The 27,441-nt window shown below is 57.5% G+C and overlaps 5 protein-coding genes across 11 annotated transcripts; 2 read left to right on the top strand and 3 right to left on the bottom strand.

The window, feature by feature from the left end:
- Positions 1-303: 303 nt before the first annotated feature.
- LOC116239700 (B-cell differentiation antigen CD72) lies at positions 304-4,378 on the bottom strand. Its single transcript, XM_090130604.1, has 7 exons — positions 4,209-4,378; positions 4,038-4,130; positions 3,823-3,912; positions 2,341-2,655; positions 2,096-2,244; positions 1,926-1,990; positions 304-1,522 (listed from the first exon to the last, which is right to left on the bottom strand). The coding sequence occupies exons 1-7, from the start codon at positions 4,291-4,293 to the stop codon at positions 1,375-1,377; spliced, it is 945 nt and encodes a 314-aa protein (XP_089986730.1). The 5' UTR covers positions 4,294-4,378; the 3' UTR covers positions 304-1,374.
- Positions 4,379-4,946: 568 nt separating this feature from the next.
- LOC116239699 (killer cell lectin-like receptor subfamily G member 1) lies at positions 4,947-7,100 on the bottom strand. 2 transcript variants are annotated; one of them, XM_031609871.2, is made up of 6 exons: positions 6,851-7,100; positions 6,405-6,515; positions 5,942-6,019; positions 5,690-5,838; positions 5,395-5,498; positions 4,947-5,271 (listed from the first exon to the last, which is right to left on the bottom strand). In XM_031609871.2, exons 1-6 carry the CDS (start codon positions 6,897-6,899, stop codon positions 5,076-5,078), a joined length of 687 nt encoding a protein of 228 aa, XP_031465731.1. In that variant the 5' UTR covers positions 6,900-7,100; the 3' UTR covers positions 4,947-5,075. The 2 variants fall into 2 exon arrangements, with proteins under 2 accessions (XP_031465731.1, XP_089986732.1); XM_090130606.1 differs by lacking the exon at positions 6,405-6,515.
- Positions 7,101-7,199: 99 nt separating this feature from the next.
- Positions 7,200-10,360, top strand: LOC116239698 (uncharacterized). Its single transcript, XM_031609870.2, has 8 exons — positions 7,200-8,090; positions 8,162-8,236; positions 8,305-8,364; positions 9,297-9,347; positions 9,418-9,453; positions 9,539-9,583; positions 9,712-9,846; positions 9,919-10,360. The coding sequence occupies exons 1-8, from the start codon at positions 7,508-7,510 to the stop codon at positions 10,245-10,247; spliced, it is 1,314 nt and encodes a 437-aa protein (XP_031465730.2). The 5' UTR covers positions 7,200-7,507; the 3' UTR covers positions 10,248-10,360.
- Positions 10,361-14,765: 4,405 nt separating this feature from the next.
- On the bottom strand, positions 14,766-22,756 carry TMEM8B (transmembrane protein 8B). 2 transcript variants are annotated; one of them, XM_090131057.1, is made up of 13 exons: positions 22,570-22,756; positions 20,272-20,461; positions 19,539-19,746; positions 19,192-19,325; positions 18,853-19,112; positions 18,108-18,463; positions 17,781-17,877; positions 17,522-17,645; positions 17,122-17,264; positions 16,855-17,033; positions 16,339-16,485; positions 16,146-16,262; positions 14,766-16,000 (listed from the first exon to the last, which is right to left on the bottom strand). In XM_090131057.1, exons 1-13 carry the CDS (start codon positions 22,739-22,741, stop codon positions 15,665-15,667), a joined length of 2,463 nt encoding a protein of 820 aa, XP_089987183.1. In that variant the 5' UTR covers positions 22,742-22,756; the 3' UTR covers positions 14,766-15,664. The 2 variants fall into 2 exon arrangements, with proteins under 2 accessions (XP_089987183.1, XP_031465726.2); XM_031609866.2 differs by lacking the exon at positions 22,570-22,756 and adding an exon at positions 20,966-22,559.
- A 206-nt stretch (positions 22,757-22,962) lies between these two features.
- On the top strand, positions 22,963-27,284 carry TAF1C (TATA-box binding protein associated factor, RNA polymerase I subunit C). Of its 5 annotated transcripts, none has more exons than XM_090131054.1 (14): positions 22,963-23,202; positions 23,341-23,434; positions 23,537-23,643; positions 23,729-23,824; positions 23,911-23,984; positions 24,053-24,300; positions 24,378-24,488; positions 24,576-24,699; positions 24,780-24,851; positions 24,941-25,076; positions 25,164-25,292; positions 25,395-25,569; positions 25,675-25,812; positions 26,028-27,284. In XM_090131054.1, exons 1-14 carry the CDS (start codon positions 23,071-23,073, stop codon positions 27,185-27,187), a joined length of 2,796 nt encoding a protein of 931 aa, XP_089987180.1. In that variant the 5' UTR covers positions 22,963-23,070; the 3' UTR covers positions 27,188-27,284. The 5 variants fall into 5 exon arrangements, with proteins under 5 accessions (XP_089987180.1, XP_031465736.2, XP_031465735.2 ...); XM_031609876.2 differs by having other exon boundaries at positions 25,395-25,581; XM_031609875.2 differs by having other exon boundaries at positions 23,341-23,643.
- The last annotated feature ends 157 nt before the right edge of the window (positions 27,285-27,441 follow it).

Genomic DNA, 27,441 nt, shown 5'->3' with positions numbered 1-27,441 from the left:
TAAACCTTGCCTGTCTGTTTCTCACATTCCTGCCCATCCTTACTACTTGGCAATAAATTCAGGGCCTTCAGCAGTTAATTCAAACTCTTCACAACCTGACATTCTGTCTCGGGAAGGTTGGTTTGTTCCTAGATAAGCATCTAGAGCCTCAAAGCTCTGAACATCACACAAGCCTTGAGGAGATACACTGTATCCTGCTAGAGTTGATAGGTGCCCTAACAAGATAAAAGTGCTGATTAGAAACTCAGTCAACAGCCACGTTCTTCATAAATAAGTTCCTGGCCATATATGGACCTGGCTTGTATAACACATGACTTTCTGGGTAACACCTTCCTGTGGGTACCTCAATACCACCAAAGACTTGCAAGAACCCCATATTAACACAGAACACATGTAGTTGGCTTTTTAACCTGTCTCTTGGATTGGCGAGTTTCATTCCCGGATCTTGATGACATGCTCACAGTGCCCTGACCTCTGGTCATGGCTCTCAGCCATGCCATACTGAGCTCTGCTTACATCCTCTGCATGGCAGTCACCTCTTGCACATTTTGAAGATGGCTATGATGGCCTCATTGGTGTTCCTAACCTGTCTGCCTTGGGAAGTGCTTTGGCTTTACAGATGCCCCATCACTGACTGTTGATGTCATCAGAATTTTTTCTCCCTGGAGTCAGGGCTCTCCCCTGTGTTCCCAAGACTTCCCCACCTACCCCATTGTTTTCAGGTTCCTCACTACATCACCATTTCCTCCTACAGCCTCAGGGCTCCTTCTTTTTTCCCCAGAGTCTCAAGGCTCCCCACTGCACCCTCATTTCCCCTCAGGACTTCCAGCATGTTTCTCATACTGATAGCACTGCTGCCCACACCTTCCCCAGGCAGAATCACAGAATCATATAATCATTAAGGTTGGAAAAGACAAGTGATACCATTCAGTTCACCCCAAACCACCCCCACTGCCCATGTTCCTCATTGCCACATCTTCTTGGATGCCCCCAGAGATCGTGAATCCACCAGCTCCCTGGGCAGCATGTGCTGGTGCATCACAATGTTTCTGGGAAAGAATTTTTTCTTATATCCAACCTGAATACTCCCACGAATCCAACATGATATCACCATGCAAGAGCATGGTACGTGGGTACAAGTGTGTGGATCTAGGGAGCAGGAAAATGTTGGTACAAGTGTCTGCATGCATGTGAGAGAGGGGAATGAGGTGTGTTTTTCATAAGCCTTGCTTTAAAATACAAGCAGTTCTCCAGACCATTTTCTCAGTGCTTTGCCACATGTTGGAAAGAATGCGTACACAGCACTGGGATATTTCTGTGGGCAGCCCAGCTGCTGCCCCCCAGCCCTGTGACATGGAGGGGCTGGCAGCAAGATCAGTCCTTGGTCAGGAGAGGAGTGAGGCTCTCGGTCACACTGCTCAGCGTTGCGGGCTGCTCACAGATCCATGGGTAAAGCTTCTTGCATGATAAGCTCTGCATTTTCCCGGCTACTAACAGTGCACAATCTCCACTGTAATCATACCTAGGAGACAGGACACATGTCAGAGAAGCAGGGACAGCATACACCACCTGTACATGCCTTCAAGTTCCTGCACTGAGGACACAATGAAAGAAGAGTCTCCTTCCTGACAGTGGTTTTCTCTGACCAAGTCCCTCCGGGCACCAAGTGGATGAGCTTATGGATGGCACTGAACCGTGCACTAGGATATGATGCTGAGACTGAGCATCACTACCTGGGGAGCGTGGTGCTGTGCCCCATGAGTAGGCTCTGACTATGGCTGTTTGGAGCACCACTTTAAGGAGGATCTCATGAGTTGAAAAGACACCTTGAGCATAGGAAATAGGGTAACCTGCACTTCCAATGATTGGACCAGGGACTGCTAGGAATACATGCGAAACAGCTTGCAGTCTCATACACAACTAACCTTTTTGCACTGTAATAGTCTTCTCTCGTGATCCAGTACATGGCACTGTTTGCTTGGAGAAAACTCTGTGGGGAAGGAACATGCTGAGTGCCTCCCCCATGCCTGGTGGTCAGGAGTGCTGGGACAGCCTGGGGGGCAGTCTGCTGAGGAGCTGCAGCCCCCATACTTACCGGCAGCATCCATGACTCCCATTCATTTTGGATCAGCAGACGGGAAGACTTCTCCACACAATCCCAGTAGCTGCCCCACCAGCTCGCCTTCCCCGCCGAGATGAAGAGACACTTGCCACGGTAGAGCAGCCAGCCCGAGGGGCAGCAGTCTGGAGACAGCAGCACAGCTCAGGTGCTGGCCACCTGCAGAGGTGGGCCCCACAGCCCTCAGGCACAGTCCCCTCCCCACTGCACTGTGCCCATACCTGCATTCAGGCAGACACGCAGGCTGCTCGCTGCTCGCTGGATGGCACTGAGCTTCCCCTGCACATCCTGTAGCTCCTTCTGGGTCGCGTTCAGGGCCCCTGAGACACGCAGCAGCTCGGCATCCTGCCTGGCCAGCTCCTGCTGACTGCGGTGGGCCTCCTGCCATGCTTGCTGCAGCTCTTCTTGCACCCATGCCAGCTCCTGCTGTTTCTGCCTCAGGCTCTGCTTCCACACCTGTGCCTCCTGCGAGAAGTGGCCTCGCTCAGTGGCCTGCTCCATGGATATGTTCTGCAGCTGGTGGTTCACCTGCCAGTCTGTGGATGGGGCAAGGTGAGCTGGAGCACGGGGATGGGGCAGCCTGAGTAGGGGGCGTGGGTCATGGCCGGGTGTGGGGCAGGCAGGGCAACCAGAGGGGAGTCAAGGGGGGTGCAGGCAATGGGAATTCAGTTGGGCAGTCATGAGAATTGATGGGATATAACGGGAAGGCAGTGGGAAGCAATGGGAAGTCAACTAGAAAGCAATGGGTGGCAGTAGAAATCAATGATCGACAAAGGTAAGGCAGGAGGAAAGAGTAGGATATCAATGGGAGTGCACTGGGATTCAATGACAATAAATGGGAGGTGGTGGAAGGCAGTGGGAGGGAGTGAGAGAAAGTCGGTAAGAATGTGGTGGGAATCAACAAGAAACAATAGAAGGCAGGGAGAAGCCAACAGAGGTTGACATAAGGCACTGGGAGATACTCGGAAGCAAACTTGAAGGCAATGGGAGGTGATGGTAAATAATAAAAGATGGTGGAAATCAGTACGAGGCAATGGGTAGGTAATGGGAAATGAAGTGGAAGGGAATGGCAAGCAATAGAAAACAAAGGACTTAAATAGAAAGAAATGAGAAGTTAATGGAAAGGCAAAGGGGGGCAATAGGAAACAATGGGAGCTAATGAGAGGCAGTAGGAAGGACACAGAAGAGAACTGGAAGGTAGAGGATACTGATTTAGCAATTGGCAAGCAATGGGAAGCAATGGAAACCAGTGGAACATAATGGGAAGGTAATGGTATGCAATGGGAAACAATGAGAAGTCTATGGGAAGGCAAAGTCAATGGGAGTCCGTGCGAAGAACTAGGAGGCAACTGAAAAATTATGGCAACCAATGGAAGGCAACGGAAATTCATAGGAGGTAAAAGGGAGGGAGGAAAAGGGAGGTAGAAGAAAGAAGTGAGAGGCAATGGGAATGAATGGAATGCAACAGACAGTGATGGGAGACAATGGGATGTACTGGGAAGCAATACGAAGCAGTGGTAATCCATGGGAGGCTAATGCAGGCAGCACATGGAGTGCAGGCAGTACTGGAAGATGCAGGCAGCACAAGCAGTGCAGGCAGCACAGGGCAGCCAAGTGAGAAGCTGCATCACCCCAGCCCTGAGCTCCTTCTGGCCCCCATCCTGCCTCACCACTCCCTCCCCAGCCATGCCGTCCCCACTCACAGCAGGTCCCCAGGGTCACCAGGGCCACCAACAGCAGCAGGCTGACTGCCAGCAGCCCCACAGGGACACAGCGCCGCCGGGACCAGCGCCCTGCAAGACACACCAGCAGCACGAGTCACTCATGCTGCTGGGGGCAGTGGGGCCCCCTGCCCCATCCCTGTCCCCATCCCTGTCCCCATCCCTGTCCCATCCCCGTCCCCCCTCTGGGCACTTACCTGGGCTGTGCTGGGTCCCTTCCCCTGCTGTCCCCGCAGGTGCTGATCCCGGTACAACATTCTCATAGGGGCTGTCTGTGTCGTCCACGCTGGCTGTGGGAGGAAGGTCGGGCAGCGATGGGGTGATGATGTTGGCCATGTGGGGAGGTGTGAGGTCCCCATGGCTCTTACCTGCCTCCAGCACCTGGCTGGTTGTGCCGTGGCCCCCTGATCCCTTGGCAAATCTCAGGTCAGCGTAGAGCACGCTCTGGGCCATGGGGCTGCTGGTGGCTCTGCCCCAGATAGGAACAGGTTAGCGACTCTGACTTCAGTAAGATGGTAACTTATGATCATGTGTAGGGTGGGGAAAGTTCTTGATTTACAGGAAAGCAGAAGTAAATGACTGATTTGCAAAATGTGGTTTCCTTTCCAGTGCTGATCTTGTGCAGAGAGCAGAAGCACTGCTCTGTCCTGCACAGCACTCTCTGCCTTGTTCAGCATCACTTCATAGAATCTTAGAAAGGAGAATTGCTCAGACTGGAAGGGAGGTCAGATTCTTTTCCCTCTGGAGGGTGGGGATGAGCAAAGCACTGTGATGCACTGAGTTGCCTGTGGAGTTAAACCACACCACCATTGTGCGGCACCAGGAGCCCTACAGCCCTGGTCACAGAGGGACCCTGCTTTCCCCTATGTTCTTTTCCCCATTCCACCACCAGTTCCACGTTCAGGTAGCAGGCAGTGTGGGGAGCACCCAGGAATGACCTTGCTGAGCTGCTGGTCTGCTCCCACATGGGGAGGATGGACGCAAGAGCATAAGAGCATCTGCCCCAGCCCACACAGGAGTTGTTCCATGTCTCACCAGGCCATGGGGACACTTGGACACATGCTAGCTCTGAACCCCAACCCTAAACCTCAACGCCAGCCACAGTGTGAGCATCAAAGTTTATTAGCAACGTACAATAAACAAAGGGAGGGATGAAGAGCTGTGAGTACCGAGTCAGTGCCCTGGGTGCCTGGCAGGCAGGGGTGGGTGCTGGGCACTGACTGTCCCCATGGTCATCACGGCCTTGCACAGGTATAGGTGGTGTTTCCCCAGAGGAAAGCAGGTGGTGAGGACTGCAGCCACTGCAGGTTGACAGCACTTTTCTCGCATACCCAGCCGTGGGCTTCCCTACAGTCACCACCAGACAGCCCTGATCCTGACACTCTGCCACAGGCCAGGAAGGAGTTGGTGGAGCGTTGGAGTCGGAAAAGCCTGTGTGGAGGGAGTGGGATGAGATAAAAAGAATGGGAGGCAGGGGGCTGAGCCAGGGAGCACATTCCTGCCTGCAGGCTGGCTGTCCCCCCCATTACCTCTCCAACCTTTTGCAGCACTCACCTCTTCAGCACGGTGCCATCTAGCCACTTCCATTCAAACCCAGAAAGGCTCCGCTTCAGGCCCACGTGAAAGACATCCATATGGGACACGTGTGTCAGGAAAGCCTGCACAGGAGGAGATAGGCATGAATTCCTCAGGGACACCCGGCTGCAGCCACTTGGCTCTGGCACAGCATCCAGATCCCAGCTGGATTTTAGGCACATGGGCAGAGACAGCACTGGAAGACCACTAGGGGGACGCTGATGTCATCCAGTGACCATGGTGAGGTTGGAGCAGCCAGGACCCAGGTACTCACCAGTGTGCTGTTGGCTTGGATGATAGCCAGCTGTGCTCCCCTGGAGCAACAGTCCTCCTTGCTCTGCTCCCAGCTCCTTTTGGCTGAGGAGAAGTAATAGCAGCGCCCTGCATGCGACAGCCAGCCAGCTGGGCAGAACTGGCAGCTCCCTGTATACAAACATAGCCTGCAGTGGGTGGCACTGAAGTGTCAGGAGACAGAGAGGGTGCCACCAACCCTGCAGAGAGGACCTCACACTTGCCTTTCTCCTACCTTGCAAAGCCTGTAGCCCAGAGATAAGGTTCTCCATGCACTGGGGACCATGGCAGCAGCTCGCCTGTTGGGCTAAATCTGCAAAAGAGGAGAGAGAACAGTAGCATCTCCAATTTTTGTTGACATGCCTTCCAAGCTGGTCAACACTGCTGCAGCTGGAAACAGGTCACACCTTCTGCCTTTTGGTTTCAGCATCACATCCCGTCTTCATACCACCACCAGGTGACAGAGCAAGATGTCCTGGTGTCATCCCCAAGTCCACATTTTCCCATACCCTTCTGCCTTTCTCTCCAGCAAATGAAAAAGGTTTACCTTCATCTTTTTGCTCCAAAGCCCACAAGCCTGCACTCCCTCTGCCCCCATCGAGGAAGACACACAGAGCAAGTAGGAGGTGCACACAGAACCATGCTGCCAACCACGACTCCAAGCCCCTGGGCAGGGAGGGGGACACAGGAGCACTTACAGTGGAAGCTCAATCCAACGAGGATGATTTGTGCCAGTAAGAGCAGTAGCGACAGGGCTCCAAGGCCAAGGGCTGCCCAGTGCCAGGACATCCGCGCTGTCTGCACAGGGGCTGAAAGAGGGAATGCCACTTGGGACTGAGTGGCAAGGATGGGGAACCCCCCCTAATGCACCCTAATATCTGTGCACTGCAGGCAGAGGCCTCCCTCATGCTCTGTCCGCAAAGGATGACAGAGTGTTGACATGAAACGAAGACATGGCACAGGGAAGGCAGCAGAGCAGGTGCCTACATGCACTGTGCCATGCAGCAGGCTGCAGCAGCGTGCAGCCCCCCAACTCCACCAGCAAGCAGTCTGCAATGGGGCAAAAGGGTCTGCAGGAGAGGGGAGCAGCAGGGAGGGGTGCGGGTGCTGCTGGCAAGAAGGATGGAGAGCAGTGTGCCCTTACCTGGGGCAGGGGGCAGGCGCAGCTCAGCATACATGACATTCTCTTCCATCTTTCCCTCTTTCTCTCGCTGTGCACCCCACGGCTATAGGGGGGAGCAGCAACCCCCTTCCCCAGCCTCCCTCTGTGGCAGCCGAGTGTGACACGAAATGGAAAGTGTCACTTCCTGGTGAAGTCCCCGGAGACACCAGCTGGGTGACAGCCCCAGGGGGTGCAGGCTGGCACGGTGGGACAAAGGAACCCCGTGCCCACAGAGCCGACTGAGAGGGCTGGGGATGTGAAATATTCTCAAGGCTGCTTTGCCTGCTCTGGGAAGCGAGGGGAACCTCTGGGAGCAGGACACGAGGTCTCTCCCGAGCAGCAGGGTGGTGGGGGCGTGTGCAGAAGTGGTTTCTGCCACCTCTTTTGCATGGGGCTGCAGCTGCATCTCAGCCCTGGAAAGCCGGGGGATGGGGTGCTCCTTTCCCTCCCCCACATCTTGAGGGCTGCCCCGACGGGCATCCCCGCGGTGTCCTGGGTCTGAGCTCCCCAGCACGGTCGGGGCTGAATGAAGCTGCTGGGGCTACTGTTTAACTGTTAGGGTGAGGGTTAGAATTAGGGTTTTGCCAGTTCCTTCTCGGAGCCGCGATCCCTGCCGGCGCGGAGATCAGTGGGGGATGGATGCTCGAGGGATGCGCGCGCCCCGCCGCGCCAGGACTACGTTTCCCAGCGGCTCCTCCCCGGGCTGCACATGCTCCTTGCTGCTCCCGGCGTCTCCCGGCAGCTCCCGGTGCAATTCCCAGTGTGGCTCCCGCTGGACCCAGGTGCGGCTCCCGCCGCCATCCCCGGTGCGTGGTCCCCGGTGGGTCCCATCCCCAGCGTGGCTCCCGGTGCAGCCCCCCGCTGACCGGGGCCTCCCCCCGCGCCATGCCCCGGGGGCGAGCCTGGACGCAGGCGGAGGTCGGCAGCCTGCTGGCGCTGGTGGGGGGCTCGGGGGAGGCCGCCCTACTGATGGCCTCCACCTCTCGGCCCAACGAGGCTCTGTGGCAGCAGATCTCCCGCGGGCTGGCGGCGGCCGGCTACAGCCGTAGCGTGGCCCAGTGCCGCTCCAAGTGGAAGGCACTTAAGCAAGCTTTCCACTCGGAGCGGGAGACGCGACGCAGAGCCGGACTCCACTCTCCCCGTCTGCCTCCGCACTACCGAGCCATGAAGAGCATCTGGAAGGCTGCCGGGCGACCGGTCTTCCGCGAGCGGCGGCTGCTGGGTGGGTGCTGGGGCTGTGGGGAGGATGGGTGCACAGCCAGTGTAGAGCTGGAGCTTTTTCTCTTCTTCCAGACCTGGGGAAGCTGCCTCCCAGGAGACGCAGATCGGTCCCTGCCACCTACTCTCCATCCTCACCAGTACCACCAGGTACCTAGAATGGGGCTGTGGGGCTGTGGGAACTCTCAGTTCCTGTTTGCTGAAACTCCTTTCCACAGATTCCCAGGGCATGCTGCTGTCTCCGCTGCTGTGGCATGTGAAGGATGAGCCAGAGAGCTGTAAGTACCACTCTGCTCCATCACACCGGGCTGCACGGCCACGGCTCCAGCCCATGCCCATGCCAGCATGATGGGAAGAGGGGTTTTAGGGGTGCTCCCAGGATGGACCTGTCGGTAGGGATGTGCATGGATGGAAGTGTTGGGAACAGCCCCAGAGCATGAGGATGTGGGGCACAAGGAGTTCCTGAGCTCTGACCCAGCCTCGGGACTGCTGGCTGCTCATGCAGTTGGAAGGAATGTGGTCCTGCTGCAGCCCAGGGAGCTCTTGCAGCTGTGCAGCAATCCAGAGTGTGCAGCTCCCTGCCTTTAGCTGCAGAAACAACGCAAAACTTCAGAGGAGATAGGACTGAGAGTGAGGGCCAGAGCTGGGAGCATCTCCACCTGCATGCAGCCTGAAGGGTGCTCACAGGGATCAGCACTGAGGTGATGCAGCCTGCATCCCTGGTTTGTGTGGGCAGGTGGAGGCAGCAGCTGCTGTTCCCTGAGACAGCAGCCATTGGGGTGAAACAGCTTCCTCCAAACAGGAGCCCCAGCTGCTTTGTCCCCAGGCCTCTACTAACAGGGGGGAGTGAACCCCTGCACCCCAGCCAGCATCCGCACTGGGTAATTACGTTGTCTCCCTAAATTCCCCCTGCAGTTTCAAGTGGATGTGGGATTCTCCTTCACTTCCAGTCCTAATCTGTTGCGTAGCTTGGCTGTGCACCGCTGCGCGGTTGCTGCCTTCTAGCCCAGAGGTGGCTGCATTGCAGTGGTGGGTGAGTGAATCCTGCTTTTGTTTCTAGCTCATGAGACACTTTGAGGCCCCACAGGGTGCTGGGGAGCTGTGGCTAGGGCACGCCGGGCTGGCCGTGCAGCAGGGCAGATCCCAGGCTGGTGCTGTTTCCAGCAGGTCCCAACAGACCCTGCGTCTCCTCTCTGCTCTCTCTCTGCAGCCTGCGGGGAGCATATCGCTGGAGCAGTGCCTGACCCCACATCTGTCCCAAGTAAGGTTTCCCCTGCCCCGGTTCCCCCTCTCATCCCTGCCAGCAGGCTCTGATGCAGTTCTTATTGCAGACACCACTCACTGCATCCCTCTCCTTCCCATCCTGGGTGAGTACTGTGCCCTGGCCACTGAGCTCAGGCATCCTGGAGAGAGAAACAGCCCTTGGTGACACTTTGCATCTGCTCTCTGCAGGCAGCCGGACTGTCCTGAAACAGGAAAGTGCTGAGCAAAAGGCAGGTAAGAACCTGTGCCCTCTGCTCTATGCTAAGCTGGAGCAGGGATCTGAGCCCTGGCAGCTGGGTCTGAGCAGTGGACTCAGTGACCCCACAGTCCCACTGCGACCTCCATGCCAATCTCTGGTGCAGGTTTCCCCATTGAAACATCCCTAGGGATGGGAGGAGGAAACATTGTGCTGCCAGTGCCCACTGCAGTCCCCAGCTCTCCCAGACCCTGCGAGCAGACAGCAGCCAGTGAGGATGTGCCGGACACCAGCCTGCAAGGTAAGTCATGCCCGCAGACCCCTGTGGATGCACAGTGAGGCCGGGCTGCCCCTGACCCCCTTCTCACTGCAGGCTGTGGTGTGGCTGGCCTGCTGCAGAGTGTGCAGCAGCTGCTGGTCCAGATTCTGCAGACGTCGCGACAGCAGCAGGCGCTGCTGGAGAGCCTCGCCAGCGACACCGTCTCCCACCTCCACCTCCTCTCACACAGCCTGGTGCAGGTGGGCGAGACCTTGCACCAGCTGTTGGTCCGGCCACAAGCCCCCCCCAGCCACGGTGCTGCACACATTCCCCTTTTTGGGGGCAGCCCCCCAGTGCCACTGCTCTCTGGGCTGCCTTATGCTTCCCCGGATCCCAAAGAGGAGTGCCAGGCATCTCTTGGCTCTGGCTGCACCCTGCCGTGAGTGTGCTTGTGGCACAAATCTTTATAACAGGAGCTCTGGGGATTTTAGATGTTTATAGAAGATACAGATTTTAGTAACATTAAAAATAGCTTTTGTATCAGCAGTGCCAATTGACCAATTATTTCCCCCCATACTCAAGGTTTCGAGTTGAGCGGAAGGGGAACTGCACTATTTAAAGCCTCCCAGAAGCTCCCCTGGGCCGATGCGCACTCATGGGCGGAACAGGGATGGTGCCACTGTCACCTCTCCAACACCTGGCTCCCAGCCCAGCGGGGGCGAGCCGTGCTGGGGAAGTCCATCACCTCTAGTGGCACTCTTCCCTGTGTCACATGCAGTGGTTCCGTGACACTGCCAAGCTGGTGGGGATACTCTCAAGCTCTGCTCTGTGCTCTGGTCTCTTTCAACAGAGGCTGCAGCCACTACCTCTAGGCCCAGGGCACAGACGCACACAGGCTCACCCAGCGTGGAGAGGGGACATCTCCTGGCAGGAGGTGACATGTGATGTGGGAGTGATGGGAGGCTGGGGGCAGTGAGAATGCAGTGAAACGCAGCGTAGTCTAATGAACTTAAATGAAATGAAATGAAAAAAAAAAAAAAATCCAAAGCAATGCAAGGCAGTGCAGTGCAACACAATGAAGCGCAATCATAACCCTAACCCAAATGCAATACAATGCAATGACATGCAATGCAGTGCAATGCAGTGCAACCCTAACCGTAATTCTAGCACTAAACCTAGGATTTAGAGGGGTGCTGTGGGGCTGCAGAGGGCTGGAGATGCAGCGAGGCTGCAGATAGGAAGTGCAGAGAATGCAGCAGGTTGCAAAGAGGCTGCAGTGTTGGGGCACAATGAGCACTGCACTGGGGTTCAGCGCTGTGCAGTGAGGTCTCATTGGGTGCAGTGAGGCTGCACTGAACTGCCGTGGGATGCTGCAGTGATCCAGCGGAGCGCAGCACCGAGCAGCACTGGGCGGCAGCAGGCGGGTGTCCCGGGGTGTGCAGGGCCGGAGTGACAGCTCAGCAGCCAATAGGAGATCAGGAAGGAATAAAGGAGGCGGGGCCATGCAGGCGTCCACCTCACCCGCAGAGGGGGCGGAGCCAATTCCGTGCAGCCAATCAGGAGGCTGGATGCACGCGGGGGGTGGATCTCTGATGACGTCAAGGGAGGGGGATTCCCCCAGCGGGGCAGCCCCCCCACCCCCACCCGACACCATAATTGGGATACAAGGAGCGGGCCAGAAGTGTTATTTTCGTGCCCAAAGCCCTAACTCACCTAACTCATCCTATACCTGCTGCATGAGATCCTGCACTGCAGCCCTCACTCTGTTCGTTTGCCTGGACACTGTGGGCTGCGGGCAGTGGGACGTGCTGGGAAGATGGGATGGGATGAGAAGGGCACGGAGAGGTGAGATGGGCACCCAGAGCCAGAGTTCTGAAAGCTCAGCCCATCCTTAATCACTTTTCTTCCACAAAAGACAGGTCATGCTTACAGCTAGAAGCCACTCCATCCTGCAGCAGTGGGGAGAGCTGCAAATTGTTCCATCTACCTTTCATGCACCAACTGCAACAGCATCGCCTCTGGGCCAGGAGATGCCCCCCAGCTGCTGGGGTACTGGCACACAGCTGCCATGCTTTGGGACCTCATTCCGGTCTGCTGAGCCCTGCAGGGAGCCTGCAGTGTGTCATCCTCTCAAAGGAGAATGCCATCATCAGTTAATAAGAACAGAAATTCCCACAGGCTGGTCCAGCACAGTGCTGGCAGGAGATTTGCTGACTCCTGGAGCAGCATTCTATGTGGGGCTGGGGGTTGTCGTGCTGTGCATGGTGATGCAGTGACATGTGTCCTCAAGTGACCCTGCTCCACGCCGCATCCTTCAGCACGTCCCATGGTGATGTGAAGGCAGGCACAGTGACAGCACTACACTCAGTCCCACCATGCCCTCTGAGGTGCCCTCATCCCTCCCCCCTTTTGTCCTGTCAGAATGTCAGTGGGGATTGGCAGAGCTTGGCAGATTTGATGTGCTGGAGCAGCACATGACTCGGTGCTGGAAACCAGACTGGAAATGTCTCAATAGCATTTGTTAAGAGTTGGTTTTGGTTCAACCCAAATGCTCTCTTTAGAAATGCAATGTCTTGGGTTTTAGCCCTGGAGTTGATGAAACATCTTTATATGAAGTAAGAATGAACAGCAGTATTTCCCTTGGTGCAGACACACTTAGGCTCACACAGAAAGATTCACTGTGATTTCTCTAACACAGCTTCCGCTGAGAGTGCTGCTCATAATACCCAACAACCCATTGTTTAGCACTTGCCTTTCTCAAAGGAAATCTTAGCGGTGATATTTGAGCAAAGAGGTTTTTTTATGAGAAAACTTTAATCTGAAATCCATAAAGAGAGCAGTGGCTTTGCACCCTATGTAAAATGTTCTAGACTTCCGTTGCCATCATTTTTTCTTCCTCTGCAGGCTTGCTTCTTCAGGCAAATTCATCTGGGACTGCACATGGTGCAGCAGTTTGACTTCTGTTGCTGAAAGGCTGATTCCACATGAGAGTACTGCCCTCATCCCCTGCAGTGGTAGCTGTGCCCAAGCTCTGGCTGTGCCCACAGCAGGATTTACATCAGCTGTGGGATGTGGTGTGATGGGATCACAGGCACAGCAGTGGGGACATGCTGCCTCCAGCTCTAGGGCTTTGTGGTGCTGAACCCCTACCCAGCCCATATGAACTGCCCTTGTGATATCAGCACAGAGAGGCTGTCAGCCCAAGGGAACCAAGCTGAGTGTCACTGAGGTTGTCTGGATACCATGTGATGGGAACACTGCTCCAGAAATGGCCTGGGGAGGGGGAAGAGGGGACTTCTTGTGGCTTCCAATGGCCCAGATTAAATGCTGATTAGAAACTCAGTCAACAGCCACGTTTTTTTGTAAATAAGTTCCTGGCCCTATATGGAACCTGGCTTGTGTAACACATGACTTTCTGCCTGGGTAGCACCTCCCCGTGGTACTTTATGACCACCAAAGACTTCCTTGCAAGCACTCCCTGTTAACGCTGTGCATGCATAGTATGAGATGTTGATACATAACAATGTCAGCTTCTTATCAATCTCAGGTTGACAAGCTTAATTCCTGGATTTTAGTGACCACTGCCATCTTGCTGTCAGGGAACACAAGGGCAAGGAGTGAAGAGGAAGAGATGCTGCCTATGCTCGCACAGCTGCTGCAGGGCTCAGTGATTCAGGCCAGGCGCATTAAAGTTGCACAGTGCAGGCTGCAGCAGGGTGAGCCCCGTTGGGAGGGCAGGCAGCAGGCACAACATCCCACAGTGTGATTTAGGGCCAGGAAGAGACTATGGGGTTTTAGGGATGCTCATTTCCAAGCAGGGGATGCTGGTCCGATTGCAGGGATGGGATGCAGGATGCTGAGCAGTGGCAGTGCTGGCCCCATTGCCACTCCCTTCTGCCTTCCCCCTGCTGCTCCCCCTGTCAGGACAGGCATATGAAGGATCACACTACTCTGGATGTTGTGTCTGTCCTCATGTCACTGGTGGGATTCAGAACTCTCATCCCTCCCCATCAACAGCTGTTCAGGGACCCAGTTGCCATGAGGATGTCAGATGTACCTGGTTGCTATGGGGACACTGTTGCCATGGTGATGCAGTTGCTGTGTCTGGCAGAGGCAGGAATGGAGCACTAGGAAGGCTGTTCCCACTGGAGTCACAGGAATGCCAAAAATCTGAGCAGGGAACAGGCAGAGCGCAGTCTTTACCCTAAGAGCATCTTCATTAGGGACGGAGGTACCTGGGAAGCAGGCGGGGGATGGGGATATCTATCTCCTGACAGGCAGCCAGCAGGACCCAGAGGATGCACTGGGCTGTCACCGAGTTCTGGGATCCTCCCCACTGATGCCTGCCAGTCTCCGCCCCCAGGAGCATGCCTGGCTGCTTGGCCTGGCCCTTAGATGAAAAATGCAGTCGCAGATTTAATTAACTGAGTGCTGAGCTGTCCCGGATTCTGAGAAGTGAATCCAAGAGGAGTTGGAGCGTGGTTCCTTGCAGCTTTCCAAGAGAGCTCCTATGGATAAACCCCACTGAGACACATCTCACCACATACTTGTTGCAACCTGTTATTGTAGGGCCTATTTAAACTCACCAAGAAGCAGCTTTTGTTTCAGCCCCACAGTGATGGGACGGGGCACAAATGCCATGCAGGACACAGTCCTCTCTGTAAAATTCAAAGAATCTATCATAGAATCATTTGAGTTGGAATGGACACTTAAGAGACATCTGGTCCAACTGCCCTGAAATGAGCAGGGACAGCTACAACTTTGTGAGGTGCTTAGAGCCCCTCCAGCCGGATCTTGAGTGTCTCCATGTTGGGGTGCAGTATTCAGGACCCCTTGACAGGCAGATGCTTGCACTGGGTGGCAAAAGCACCACACTTGGCATTCTGCATGCATTGCAATGATGCAAGAGCTCAGTACTGTGTCTCTCTGGGAGATGAAGAGACACAATTGGGTTTGGTGAAGTGAGCAACGTTTTTAATTAAAAATTAATCCCCAACCGGCCGCCTGGCTGGACCAGACAGAGCATTTTGCCTGGCAGAGACAGGGATGGAGGATGAGCTCCCGGGTGCCGGACCCCGGGGCCCTCGCACAGGCACCAAGGCTCAGCACTGCTTGCTGCTCCCAGAACAGTGGGCCTGGAGCTGCCCCTGTCTGCCCCGCACCCACCAACCCCCAGCCCACTGTGAACCAGGATCCATTCCTGGGCTGCAGCTTGGGGAACGGAAGCAATCTCCTGCAGCAGGGAGAAGGGGCAGGGGGGTCTCCTTCCCTCTGCTCCATCTCACCTCCCACCCCCCTCAGGGTGCCCAGGGCCAGTGTTTTGCCCCCCTCATGTAGCTGGCAGGATCACAGGATGTAGCCCAGTAGGGAGCACAGCTTCTGCCCCACTGCCAACATGACCAAAGGCTATACAGGTGTACATGAGGACACCCTGGCTGGCACACAGGTCTTGGGGACCTGACTGTCATCGTGTCCCCCCCAGAACACCTTTGCCTCGACTCCCCTCAGAGGCTGAGACAGTGTTACTGTAAGCAGATCTGGGGGCCCAGTGCATGCATTGCCCTCTCCCAGCAAGGCTCAGTGCCCTGCAGCTGCCCAGGGCCGATGGCAGTAGCAGGGATGTCACCACTTCAGCACTATAGGGTGGGGACAGTCACATGCAGGGCATCAAGGTGTCACCAGGGGGGCTGAAGGTAGTGGGGACAGGGGCACTCCTGTGCCAGATGGAGTAGCAAGCAATGCCTGCTGACAAGTTCAACCAGGCTGTAATTGTGACACTTGGACAGCTGTGCGCCAGCCCGGAGGAGTCCTGCTGTTCCCTGTGTCACCATCCCTGCCTGAGTCCAGTGCACTGGTAGCATCAGCTGGTGCAAATGCTGTTGATGGAGGCCACTCCTGGATCAACGAGCCCCAGCTCCTCCTGTTCATTGACACAGAGCTGGTACCCACAGCCCTTACGGCGGGGCAGCGGCCCCAGGCGCCCGCTGGGCTTGGCGCGGGGTGGCAGCAGGAAGCCCACGCTGCCGGCGATGAGCAGGTGCCAGATACTGTGAATGTAGAAGTAGTTCTCCTCCGTCTCCACGAAGGCATAGAGCAGCACAGCAGCCACCGCAATCAGTGCACCCGGGCACAGGTAGAACGCCCAGCGCTTCCAGGTGGGTGGGTAGCAGTGGCGGCGACGGATGGAGCGAGCCGTCTGCATGGGGACAACAGCACCTCAGGGGTGGCCATGGCCCCTCTGCTACCACACCATGACAAGCCATGTCTCTTGGTGACAAGCTGGGGAGGGCTGAGCATGGGGACAATGGACACAACAGGAAAGGGATGCAATGGGTCCTTACCCAAGCAATGGCCATGATGCCCAAGGCAAAGAGGCTGGGTCCCAGCAGGTTCCATAGCCCATGGCGGTCCATCTGTAGTGCCATGGAAAGCAGCATGGCCCCCAGAAGGTACAGCACCTGTGGAGTGGTGACAGGGACATCAGGCTGGACCTCCACTCCAGGACCCTCCTCACCACCCTCTCTCCACACTCACCTGCTTGACCACGGGCTGCAGCCGGGCCATGGCGATGACAGTGACCCAGACAGACATGAGGGAACCCAGGAAGTCACAGAACTGCAGCACGTCATAGTCCATGATGCAGAACACCACGATGCCTGGCTGGTCACAGGCATGATAAAACTGGGGCCACATAGGGAATGGGGTGAGAGTCATTCCATATTGCCCAACTCCCTGCCCACCATCCTTTCAGTATCTCAACACAAGCTACCCTTTCAGTATCTAGAGGGGAACTGTAAGAAAGAAGGGGACACACTTTTTAGGAGAGTCTGTTGTGACAGGACAAGGAGAAATTATTTTGAACTAACAGAGGGGGGATTTAGATATGGGCTGCCCAAAGAGGTGGTAGATACCCTGTCCTTGGCGACTCTCAATGTCAGGCTCTGAGGACCTGACTGAGCTGTAGATGTCCCTGTTCAATGCAGGGGAGTTGGACCAGTTGACATTTCCAACTCAAATGATCCTACGATTCTATCCCCATCCTGCACTTACAGTGGAGAAGAACATTGTGAAGATGTAGACAGCAGCTTCCAGGAGGTAGTGACTGCGCACAGCAATGGCCACGGGAGGCACAAACATGACATTGCTGAGGCAGAGCAGCAGAGTGGAGAGGAGCTGGAAACCATAGGAGAATGCCTCGGCATTGTCAGTGCAGCCCCAGCCATTCCATCCTGCAAGAGAGGGGAAGCTCCATCCAGTACCCATTGGAGAGCTGGGACAGGATAGGAGGACTGACAGAGAGCCTAGAACAGATCTTACCAGCTTTGCACTCACAGGCTGCATACAAATAATTGTTGGTACGCAGCAGCTTGCACTGCCCATAGATGCCACAGTCGTTGATGCAGGGTGAGAGGTAGGCACGCAGGTAGACTTCAGCTGTCACATTGGTGCAAGGCTCGAACCTGCCCCGTGGGGGAACGAGGGCAAACACCTGAATGTGCATGCACTGGGCATGAGCACAGCCCCCAGATGCACACAAGCCAACAACTGCTTCCCAACTGAGAGCTTCAGAGCAGAGTTGCAGGAGCCCACAGTGCAGTGACATCCAGCTCTGCCAGGACAGGGAAGGCTGGGATACACTGGGATGCTTGGGATGCACTGAAAGATGCCAGGATGCACTTGGATGTGGTAACACATGGCAGGCATGCTGGGATCTTACCCATGCTCTGTGGCACAGAGGGAGCGTAGGCTCAGGTACCAGCTGCCCGTCTGTGGGTAAGGGATGCGCAGGCGGCTCAGGCTGGCCGTGGCGTTGACAGAGAGCAGGAAGCCTGCCAGGGACTCTGCCGGCAGGGAAAGCTGCGGGTGAGCTGGGCAGGGGGCAGGCCAGGCACCCACCCACCCCAGGCAGTCCCTGGCAGGGCATGGGGGGTCAAAACCCATGGCCACAGCAGGGGGACAGGCACAGCCCAACCTACCTGTCTCACAGGTAACCGATGTGTTGTCACCAGATGTCAGTGGGACCTCATGGTTCAAACAGCCAAACACTGTCACATTCTCACCACACAGAGAGCTCTGAGGGCAGAGGGGAGATGGCCCTAAAGCAGCACTGGGAGTGTTCCCTGCTCAGCACAGCACTTGACAGCATCCTAACATATTATCCACGAGCACCCTGGTCATTATCTACTCTTCAAGCATCCTAACCCATGGCCCACCACCCAACAGCTCTCAAATCATAGCCTGTGACCCAAAGGCACCCCTGCCCCAGACCCCAACATGCCCATCTCCTGGCCCGACCACCTCACCACATTGAGCCGCAGCTCCAGGTTGAGCACCCCGCCACTGTCCAGCACCGGCAGGAGGTTGATGACAAAGATGGCGGGACGGTCAGGCGGCACTGACACGTTGGGCCCAAAGAAGATGTAGAAGTGGACGGAGAAGGTGTCGAGCTCGTTGCGCAGCGTGGGGCGGATGGGCCAGCAGCGCTCAGTGGCAGGCATGGTGGAAGAGACGGGGAGCGGGCGCTTGGTGCTGTTGGGGCTGGTGGGAGGGGGGCTGTCCCCCAGCACCATCCCACCCGCAGAACCAAAGGAGTGCGGCATGTTCATGGAGGCGCTGGAGGGCAGGAAGGGCGGCCGGGCCAGGCTGGGGCGGGAGCAGTCTGGGAGCAGAGCCATCAGCCCTGGCACCACGCAGCCCCCAGCCTTCTGCCCTTAGCTCCCACCTGCCCTCCCTATCCCCCAGGTTGGCAATCCCTGCATCCTAGCAAGGGATCTCAGTGTCTCAATACCTCCCAGTATCCCAGAGCATTCCAGTGTCTCAGCACATGACCAGTATCCCACAGCATTCCAGCACCTCCCAGTGTCCCAGTACTTTCCAGCACCTCCTAAAGCCCCAACATCTCCAAACATCTCCCAGTGTCCCAGCATCTCTTAGTGCAACCCAGCATCCCCAGCAAGCTGGATGTCACTCTGTACCCAGATCCCACAGGCAACCCTTGGCATCTCCCACTCAACTCTGTGCCCTATCAAGCTTCCTTGTGTCCCTCACCTGTCAGCTGCACGGTGATCTGGAAGGAGATGGTGCCCGGAGACCCAGGGTGTCTCTCCACCAGCACATAGTACCAGTGCTGCCAGAAAGGCAGGTCCAGTGCCAGATGGCAGGGCACACGCTCCCGGCAGTCTACTGCTGTTGAGTTGTGCAGTGGGGGGGCCTTCGCTCGCATGCGCAGCCAGAGTGGGCAGCCCTCGACCCCGCGGCACCGCAGCACCTCCACCACCACACGTGATGTGTAGCTGGGCACGAACACCCTGCAGGATGCTTGCATCAGCGCAGGTCAGGGGTTGGGTCCCAAGGCTGCCCTTGCTTATCAGATCCTCTCACACTCACTTGTAGAGGCAGGAGCGGTTATGAGGAGCCATGCTCTGCTCAGTGACGTAACCAGGGTACAGCACGGCAATGTTCACCAGGCGCTGCACAATGAGCTGTGGCTGGAAGAGGTACTGGCACTCCTCATAGAGGCCCTGTGCCAGTGGGACAGTCAGCATGGGGACCAGCCACACCGAGCCACTGTCCCACAGACACAGGCCCTGCACTATGGTGATGGGGTAGGCAAACTGTCCTGGTCTCCTCTTCCAAAAGATGCCCAGGACCCCCGCCAATTATTCATATGCCCCCCAAGTGCCCTGTATAAGACACCTAGCCAATCCAACTTATGTGTTCCCTCAGCCCTTCACCTTGACAGAGATCTTGCCCTCATCCTTGGGCAGGTGGGCAGCCAGGAACCAGTCTCCAGGGAGGGGGCTGGTGATATTGAACACCCCTGTGGTGCGATTGGGCAAGGTCCAGGTGAGGGTCAGCGCAAAGGAGCCAGGGACAGCCGTGTCACTGGGAAAGTGTGTGTGCAGTGGGTTAATGACGGAAGGAGCCCCTGAGCGGAAATACCTGCAGGAGAGACAGCAATTAACAGAGATCAGGTTGGGCAGCATGGCAGGGGCAGCTCACCCTACAAGCAGGGTGTGTCTCTGCAAGCAAGCTCAGAGCCATCATGGGGAAAACATCAGTAAGATAGGATCTTGGTGAAGACCCTGAGCTTCCCTAGGCAGGTGTTCAAGTAAAACTGCTCATGGATGAGCTGCACAAAGGAATGAAAATTGCAACAAATGAATTATGGGGAGAGAGAGTGGGTGTATGCATCTGCATATGTATGAACATGTTTGTGCATCTACATATATATGTGCATGTTTGTGCAGATAACTGTGCATGTGTGTACCTGAATCCAATGCCTGTGTGCCTGTGTGTGCATGATCTGTGCATGCATGCAAGCGCATGTCTACATGTGTGTGTAACTATGCATGCACAAGCAAGAAGCAGATGGGTGCAAGCAGGCTGCAGGGCACATCCAGGCAGGCAGCAGCAGAAGGCAGGGTCAGGTGGGAAGGGAACAAAGGGGGCAAGCTGCTTACTTACACGGTGATGCTACGGTCTGGGCATTGGTCCCCAAAGGTGCCACCTTGCTCTTTGAAGGTGATGAGATTCCAAACAGCAATGACCGTGTCCTCGGGGATGTGGAAGTGAAAGAGTTCAATGCTGGCAAAGGAGCGGAAGGGACTGAGCTTGCGTGGTGTGCGGGTGAAGTAGTCGGTTACAAAGAGCCCATCTGCAGAAGAGATTCAAGGGACTCTCAGTGTGAGGGGCAGGAGAAGCTGCAACTGAGCCATTTCACTGTGTGGCCAGGGCTGATGTCAGCTGTTCCCACCCTATCCACAGTCTGTACCGTTCAGCAAGAATTATAGAGTGATGCACTTCCTGCACAGCTCCTAAGCTCTCCTGTGTTTGTGGAGGAGGAATGGTGCACATATGTGCTCACATATGCATGTGTGGGCGCTGTCTGCATGCACAGCTAAATGAAGGCGTGCACACCCACACACAAGGGTGTGTGTGGCTGTGTACAGCTCTATGTTTAAGACACCTTCTGCTATTGCATGGCATGTCTCACCATCCAAAAGTCCAGCTGCCTGGGGATTTCAGGAGCTTTAGCAGGAGAAGGAAGATACTTGCTTGGTACAGTGGAAAGAAGGAAGATCTGATCTCCAGACAGGAGCAGTAACTTCACTCTACTATTGTACCACTTCCCCACTGCCAGCCTAAGAGCCTTACTCACCAAGAATAAGATGTAGGTCTCTACAAGCAGCCAACAAACAGGATGCTAGCAGAGAAGCAGATGGGAGCAGGGTTGTGGCCAGGAGGATGTATCCAGCAGAGAAGGGGACAGCTGAGAAGAAAGGCTGCTTTTTACAGTGTCTGGCTGGGAGCATGCGCATGCGCTTGTATGCACGTGTGTTTGTGCTGCGTGTGTGCAGCCCCAGCAGGCTGAACACTGACATGCATCTGCTCCCTTGCCTGGAACAAAGGCAGCTCCCCCTCCCTTCGTTGCCAGCCAACACAAGACGGGCATGAAATTCCCATCTGCATGCAAGAGTACTCAATCACGATTTCCCTGCCTGGCCAGTCCACGGTTCCCCAGGGTACCAAAGCTCCCTGCCAGCTGGGGTCAGTGAACGGGCAGTGGACCTCAAAGAGAAAGAGACAGTGAACATGCTTCCAGAAGATGGCATGGGAGAAGCACGCAGAGCTTCCTGACCCCGTTGCACTTTCCCGAGCCCACTCATCTGAGGCAAAATGAGGGCACTCAGGTGCACAGGGAGAGTCAGGCTGGAGCCCTGCGGCAGTGAGGCCACAATGCAGGCAGAGAAGCTGGAGGATGGAACAGAATTTCCTTTCTACGAAGGAAAGAAAGGAGAAAAAGCAAGAGCAAGTGCGTGCCCCAGGCCAGAAGCCGAAGAGTGGCGACCTCCTCTCCCAGAAGGGTCAGTACCACGGACAGCTCAATCTATGTCGGGCTCAGCACCACGGGCTCTGTGGGTTGGGCTCAGCACCACGGACAGCTGCCTCCAGCGGCTCCATAGGGGCCCATAGTGCTCCTACCCCACAGCTCGGCCCCCTTCCTCTGTGATCCCCCATACACAACAACGCATACCCCTCCGCAGCCCCCGAATGAAGGCAGCTCCCGTGCCCGATAGCACACTCATTTCTTCACGTAGTCACTCCAGTGTCCCCTCACTCACCCTCACTGCACACGCATCCCTCTGCCCCACTTCACAGCCCTCTGTCCTGGTGACCCATTGTATCTGCAGATTCCCGGAGCCCCTGACCATGAGTCTGATCACTCTGGGCGTCGCTCGGCACTTACACCACCTGTGTCCCTCCAGTACGCACAGCTCTGAGCCCCCTACCTACCCTGCTGCACCTGTGCCCCACAGCCTGCTTATCATCAGGCACTACCCCCACACACCTCCACATCTTCATGTCCCATTATGCCAACACCCCATTGCACTCAAATTGCCACCTTCCATCACACATGAATGTGCCCTATTATGTGCACACTTCGTGCCCCATTGCCTATGCATCCTAAAGTCAGTTGCATGGACATCCTACAGGATACACATCTATATGCCCTGCCGCACATTTGTCCTAAATCTCTCTGCACACACATCCTGCGCCCCATTGCACACACTGTCCCATGGCATACGCATCCCACAGCAGGCAGATGCTGCGCCCCACTGCACACGGTATGCGCTCCATTCTCACCCCACTGCGTGCACATCCCATGTCCTCTACGCACCTCCCCCCCCCACGAAGCATCCCACAGCACTCAGATCCCTGACTCCTCGCACATCCCACATCCCTCGGCCCCGCGGCACTCACCGGCGGGCGGCGGAGGCAAGAGGAGGAGGAGCGGCACGAGCAGCAGGGGCAGGCGGAGGAGGGGTGGCGGTGGGAGCGGCCGCCCCCGCCCGCCGCCCCGCCGCCCCATGCCACCGCGCCGGCTGCCGTGGGGTGCGCGCCGCCAGCAGCCCCGCCGCGCAGGGACGACCATGACGTCACCCGCCCCGCCCCCTTACCCCGCCCCCACGCGCCTATTGGCGGCTCTGGCTGTCGCTCACAGCCGGCGCCGTCCCGCTTTCTGCTCTCCTTGAGCGCGCTATGCCGCCTGCACGCCAGGGGGCGGTGTCGCACTTCGGGGCGTGCTCTTCTCTATGCCCGATCGCTGATTGGTGAGCAGTGCAGAGCGCTCACTCCTACTTCCGGTAGAGTCGGGTCCGCGTGCTTGCCGCTTCCGGTCAGGTTCTGGTCCCGGGTAGCACCTGCACTGCCGAGCTCACGTACCGGGCATCACCATTTCCCCCCTCCTCCTCCGGTATCTCGATGGAGTTCCCGGGAGTGCTTTTCCCTTCTTACTTCGGCTGCGGCCCGCCCAAGGACGAGGGGGGCCCGGCTCCGGCCGCCGGCTGGGGGGAGCGCGGGAAGGTGCTGGAGGCCGGGCCCGGACAGCGACAGGTGAGGAGCAACGGGGGACACGGGAGGGGGCACTGAAGGTACGGGAAGGCAGAGGAGGGGGCGCAGGGGGAGGGGTGGGGGGCACTAGGGGTACGGGAAGGGAGCCCTCACCTCCCCGCCCCCGACCTCTCCCTGCAGGTGCTGCCACCGCTTGTGCCCCTCCGCGGCCACGAGGGCGAGAGCTGGGCGCCGGCCGAGGCCGCGGCAGTGCCGCTGCTGCTACCCAATATGGGTGAGGGTCAGAGGGTGCGTGGGGGCCGAGAATGGGACTGCCACCTGGTGTCAGGACAGCCTTGGCAGCCGCCCTCCCCACCGCCCCCTGCCCCCCCCGCAGGCTGCTGGGTCCCCACTGTCACCCCTCGGGATATCCTCTACCACGGTATCCTGCACAGAAAGCTGCGGACTGGGAGGTCTGGGGCTGCGTTGGACTTTGCCAAGCAGGTACAGGCTCGGGTGCTGCTGAGGAGCCAGGGCTGGGCTCCCCTGTGACATCCCTGCACATCCCCACACTGCTGTCCCCACACAGCTGGGGCACTTCTTTGTGGATCACCCTGAGGACGCCTTCAGCTCCCTGGGGCGACTGCTGCACAAGAACTTCCACCTGGGAGACTCCAGGCTCAGGGTCAGTGCTCTTGGTGAAGCTGAGGGGGACACCGGTGTACCCCCTCCTGTCTGCTCATAGTGGCACTGCTGCTCTCTTCCCTGCAGAAACGCAGTGTCCGGGACACAACCATCCGCATGACATCCCTGGTGGAAAATATCAACCATATGGAAGCCAGGCGGTGAGTGCTGCTGGGTTGGGGGAACTGTGGGCTCCAGCACCTGCTTGACACTGGTTGTCCCCTCACAGTGGCTGCCCTCAGCATCAATTTACCTCCCGCCTGCGCTTGTTCTCTCACCTGTGCCGGGACTGGCTCTTTGAGGTGCCACTGGGGCTGCTGGCCGACTGTGTGCATGAAGAGCTGCTGCTACAGTGGACCAGCCTGCTCTTCGATGACAGTTCCACAGGGGGAGCACTAGCCTGGCTGCCTCCTCAGGATGCAAGCAGTCGCGTGGGACGCCTGGTGTACCCTGGCGGGTTGGCCATGAACCACCTCTGTATCCTTCCATGTGATCTGTGGGAGACTTTGGGGCAGAGGGGCACTGTGTGGCAGTGCCCTTAGCCAGCACTCCAGATTTCCAGGATGTGGTGCTGGAGGAACAACCTCGGGCACGGGGGCTGCCAGTGCAGTTTGAGCTTAATGGGCGCATCCGGCAAGTAGCTGCTACCCGGGTGGATGGGCAAGGTGAGTGAGCCCTGGGACCTATGCACTGCATACAGAGATGGTGGGGTCCCTGCCCTCTCACCTGCCCTCTCTCCTGTCTCCTACTAGACTTTGTCGGCGTTCGCTCTGACTACCACTGTGGTGTTTGGAGGATGCCAGGCAAGACAGGGGCTGCCCCCAGCCCACTGCAGGTCATCCACACTGATGTGCCAGCCTCCTGCCTCACCGTCAGGTGTGTGCAGGGGATACAGAGCTCTGGGGAGGTCCTCAGCCACAGACCTTCCAATGTGATGCCGTATCTCTGCCCCACAGCCCATACCTGTCTGGGGAGCTGTCAGTCTGCACCCAGAGTGGAGCCGTCTATCTATGGAACATTGAGACAGGGTGAGTTGGGGTGCTGCATCCCCAGTATTTGGGGTGGCAGGAGGCAAGGGTGCCCCACGGCAAGGAAGAGCTCTGTCCCTTCCCCACAGGCTGCAGCGTCTCCGCCATGACCCCCAGACCCTGTTTTTCCGGGACCACTCACCCTGGCGCTGGAGTGACTTCACTGCTCACCCACGGGTGCTGAGCTGTGCTGACCGCACTGGCATCCTGTGCCTGGATGCTCGGGTGAGCATGAGAACAGGGGGCAAGGTCAGCTGAGGGGTGTCCTACTGTTCCCCATGATGCTGACAGCACCCTGCTGTGCCACTGCAGGCCCCCACCAGCTGCCACTTCGACTTCTTCAAGGTGGGTGAGGAAGCCAAGTGCGAGCAGGGTGAACGCATAGTACTGCCCATGTACCTAGGTAGGGCTCATCCCTGCCAGCACCTCGTCGCCACTCAGGTGAGTCCTCCATGGCTGAGAGTCCCCAAACCTCCCAGCCAACTTGTGCAGCTGGTTTGGATGCAGGTGGGGGGAGCCCTGCTGAGCTTTGCCCTCTCCCAGTTTGCCATATACCTGCTGGACGAGCGCTTGCCGCTGGTACCTGTGTTGAAATGGTCACACATGATGAAAGCACCCCCACTGTTTGCTGACATTGTGCCGGGGGAGTCTGGAAGGAGCCATAAAGCGCTGCTGGGCACCTCTCATACTCAGGAACTGCTGCTGCTGCAGTACACAGGTGAGAAACCAGGTAGGGGACACACAAACTCCCCTCATGTCCATGTCCTGGCCTTGCTGCCTCACTAGTTGATTCTTGATATGTCTTATTGATGTCTTATTGCAGGTGGCAGCCAGAAGGCCTGCCAACTTGCAGGGCCACCACAGCAGCTACACAGCATTGCCAGCTGCCTACCTCACCTCCCCACACAGCTCCCACACCAGCACCACCTGCTCCACCAGCGCCTCAGCATCCCCGCAGCTGGTGAGTGGTCCTGGGGTTTGCAGGTCATGCAGGGGCAGCAGCCAGCAGTCAGTGCTGCATTGGGCATGCATCAAAAGGCAACAAGTATCTATCAAGATGAGATACTGATGGCTTAGGAGAAGACGTAGGGACCAAATGGGAAAGAGGAGTGAGTGCTGCACCCAGGGGGAGGTGGAGTAGGGTGTGTGGTGACACTGCCTCATTTGTCCCCATAGGGCTGGCTGCCGTGCAGCATGAGCAGGGCCAGCAAAAGTCCCTTCTGGTGTTCCAGCTCTCCGAGGCAGGTGATGTCTTCTACCAGATGCTGAGGCATGAAGCAGCACTCTCACCTGTTCCTGACCAGGGGGACGAGGCAGAACCAGCTCCCAATCCCAACAAGGAGGATGAGGCAGCAGCACCCCCCGGCTCTCCCATTCTGTTTGGCAGCGAGGAAGAGGAACAGGAAGAGGAAGAAGAGCAGACTTTCTACTTATCCAATCTGGAGGTGATAATCAATGATGAAGAGGAAGAGGAGGAGGGGGTAGTGGCCACGCCAGCAGCCACTGAGGAACCTGAGCCCCAGGCCAGCCCCAAGTCTGTCCCAGATGTGCCCAGCGCACCTGCAGCTCTGCGGTACCGTCGCTGGCTGCGGGCATTGCTGCAGGCATGGATGGGCTCCCCAGCATCCTCCTGCCGATCAGGGCCCCCTACCCTCAGCCAGCGGCGCCTCTTCACCCGCAAGGAGCTGTCAGAGATGGCACCAAGCGTCCTACAGCAGTACCAGCTGCAGCTGCGCCAGGCCATGCGCAAGCGGGGCCGCATCCAGCGCTGGGAGCCAGCCCCAGAACCTCCCGGCCCACCACCCTCCTTGGAACCCAATGCCTTGAGTGCCAGGCTAACAGCAGCATGGAGAGGCGAGTGGGGGGCTGTGGGGCCAGCCGGCAGCACCCTGCAGAGGCAACAAGCACTGCGGGAACGGCGGCGGAGGCAGAAGCGCAGCCGGGCTCACCGCAGCCTTTCGGCCAGCTTCACCTCCTCCATCACCTACCAGTCTGAGCTGTCCGAGCTCAGCGAGGGCGGCACTCCCCGCACCCCTCCGGCCACCCCGCGGGAGGTGGCGGTGTCCTCTCCGCCCGGCACCCCACCACCACCCCCCACCGAGATCCTGCTGTCCTCTCAGGAGCTTCGATCCCGCGGCATCCCCAAGGAGCGTCGGCGCACGCTGCGGGACTACCTGTCCGTGTGGGCCGAGGGCCCGCAGGATCCCCCCGAGGCCCCCAGCAGCATCACGGTGCAGCGCTGCATCCCCTCCTCGCAGAGCCAGCTCTCCAGCTCACAGAGCCAGCTCTCCTCCGCCTCGCAACCGCGTCGCAAGCGGCCCCGTATGGGCTTCTGAGCAGCAATAAACGCGGAGCGGCACGGCTCTCGTTGTCAGGATCCTTGGGAGAACCCACGCGGAACGCGTGGAGGTGGCGGCGCGGGCGGGTGTACGCTCGTCGGTGTGTGGGTGAGCGGGCAGCACCGCGCTCGCTTCCGGCGGGGTCCTCGCAGCGCGTGACGCGGTGCCGTCCGTGTCACGCGTGGGGGCGTGGAGGAGCGTGCGGGCCCTTTAAGGTGCGGGAGTGACGGGGTGGGAGCCAATGGGTGCGC

This window comes from Phasianus colchicus, chromosome Z (assembly GCF_987193195.1).
Source record: "Phasianus colchicus chromosome Z, bPhaCol1.hap1.1, whole genome shotgun sequence".
Classification (NCBI taxonomy): Eukaryota; Metazoa; Chordata; class Aves; order Galliformes; family Phasianidae; genus Phasianus; species Phasianus colchicus.
This window is presented reverse-complemented; position numbering and strand designations above follow the sequence as displayed.

Bases quoted from the DNA above. Each gene is read 5' to 3' on its own strand.
- LOC116239700 (XM_090130604.1), bottom strand. From the start codon at position 4,293: ATGGCCCAGAGCGTGCTCTACGCTGACCTGAGATTTGCCAAGGGATCA. The intron at 4,131-4,208 runs GTAAGAGCCATG...TTCCTCCCACAG, and splicing joins CAGCCAGGTGCTGGAGGCAG to CCAGCGTGGACGACACAGAC. The intron at 3,913-4,037 runs GTAAGTGCCCAG...TGTGTCTTGCAG, and splicing joins AGGGACCCAGCACAGCCCAG to GGCGCTGGTCCCGGCGGCGC.
- LOC116239699 (XM_031609871.2), bottom strand. From the start codon at position 6,899: ATGGAAGAGAATGTCATGTATGCTGAGCTGCGCCTGCCCCCTGCCCCA. The intron at 6,020-6,404 runs GTAAGTGCTCCT...CCTCTTTTGCAG, and splicing joins CGTTGGATTGAGCTTCCACT to ATTTAGCCCAACAGGCGAGC. The intron at 5,839-5,941 runs GTAGGAGAAAGG...GTTTGTATACAG, and splicing joins TGGGCTACAGGCTTTGCAAG to GGAGCTGCCAGTTCTGCCCA.
- LOC116239698 (XM_031609870.2), top strand. From the start codon at position 7,508: ATGCTCGAGGGATGCGCGCGCCCCGCCGCGCCAGGACTACGTTTCCCA. The intron at 8,365-9,296 runs GTAAGTACCACT...CTCTCTCTGCAG, and splicing joins GAAGGATGAGCCAGAGAGCT to CCTGCGGGGAGCATATCGCT. The intron at 9,584-9,711 runs GTAAGAACCTGT...TCTCTGGTGCAG, and splicing joins AAGTGCTGAGCAAAAGGCAG to GTTTCCCCATTGAAACATCC.
- TMEM8B (XM_031609866.2), bottom strand. From the start codon at position 21,188: ATGTCAGTGTTCAGCCTGCTGGGGCTGCACACACGCAGCACAAACACA. The intron at 17,646-17,780 runs GTAGGTTGGGCT...CCCTGCCGGCAG, and splicing joins ATCGGTTACCTGTGAGACAG to AGTCCCTGGCAGGCTTCCTG. The intron at 16,486-16,854 runs GTAAGTGCAGGA...ATGTGGCCCCAG, and splicing joins TCACAATGTTCTTCTCCACT to TTTTATCATGCCTGTGACCA.
- TAF1C (XM_031609874.2), top strand. From the start codon at position 23,071: ATGGAGTTCCCGGGAGTGCTTTTCCCTTCTTACTTCGGCTGCGGCCCG. The intron at 24,301-24,377 runs GTATCCTTCCAT...CCAGCACTCCAG, and splicing joins GTTGGCCATGAACCACCTCT to ATTTCCAGGATGTGGTGCTG. The intron at 24,852-24,940 runs GTGAGTTGGGGT...CCTTCCCCACAG, and splicing joins CTATGGAACATTGAGACAGG to GCTGCAGCGTCTCCGCCATG.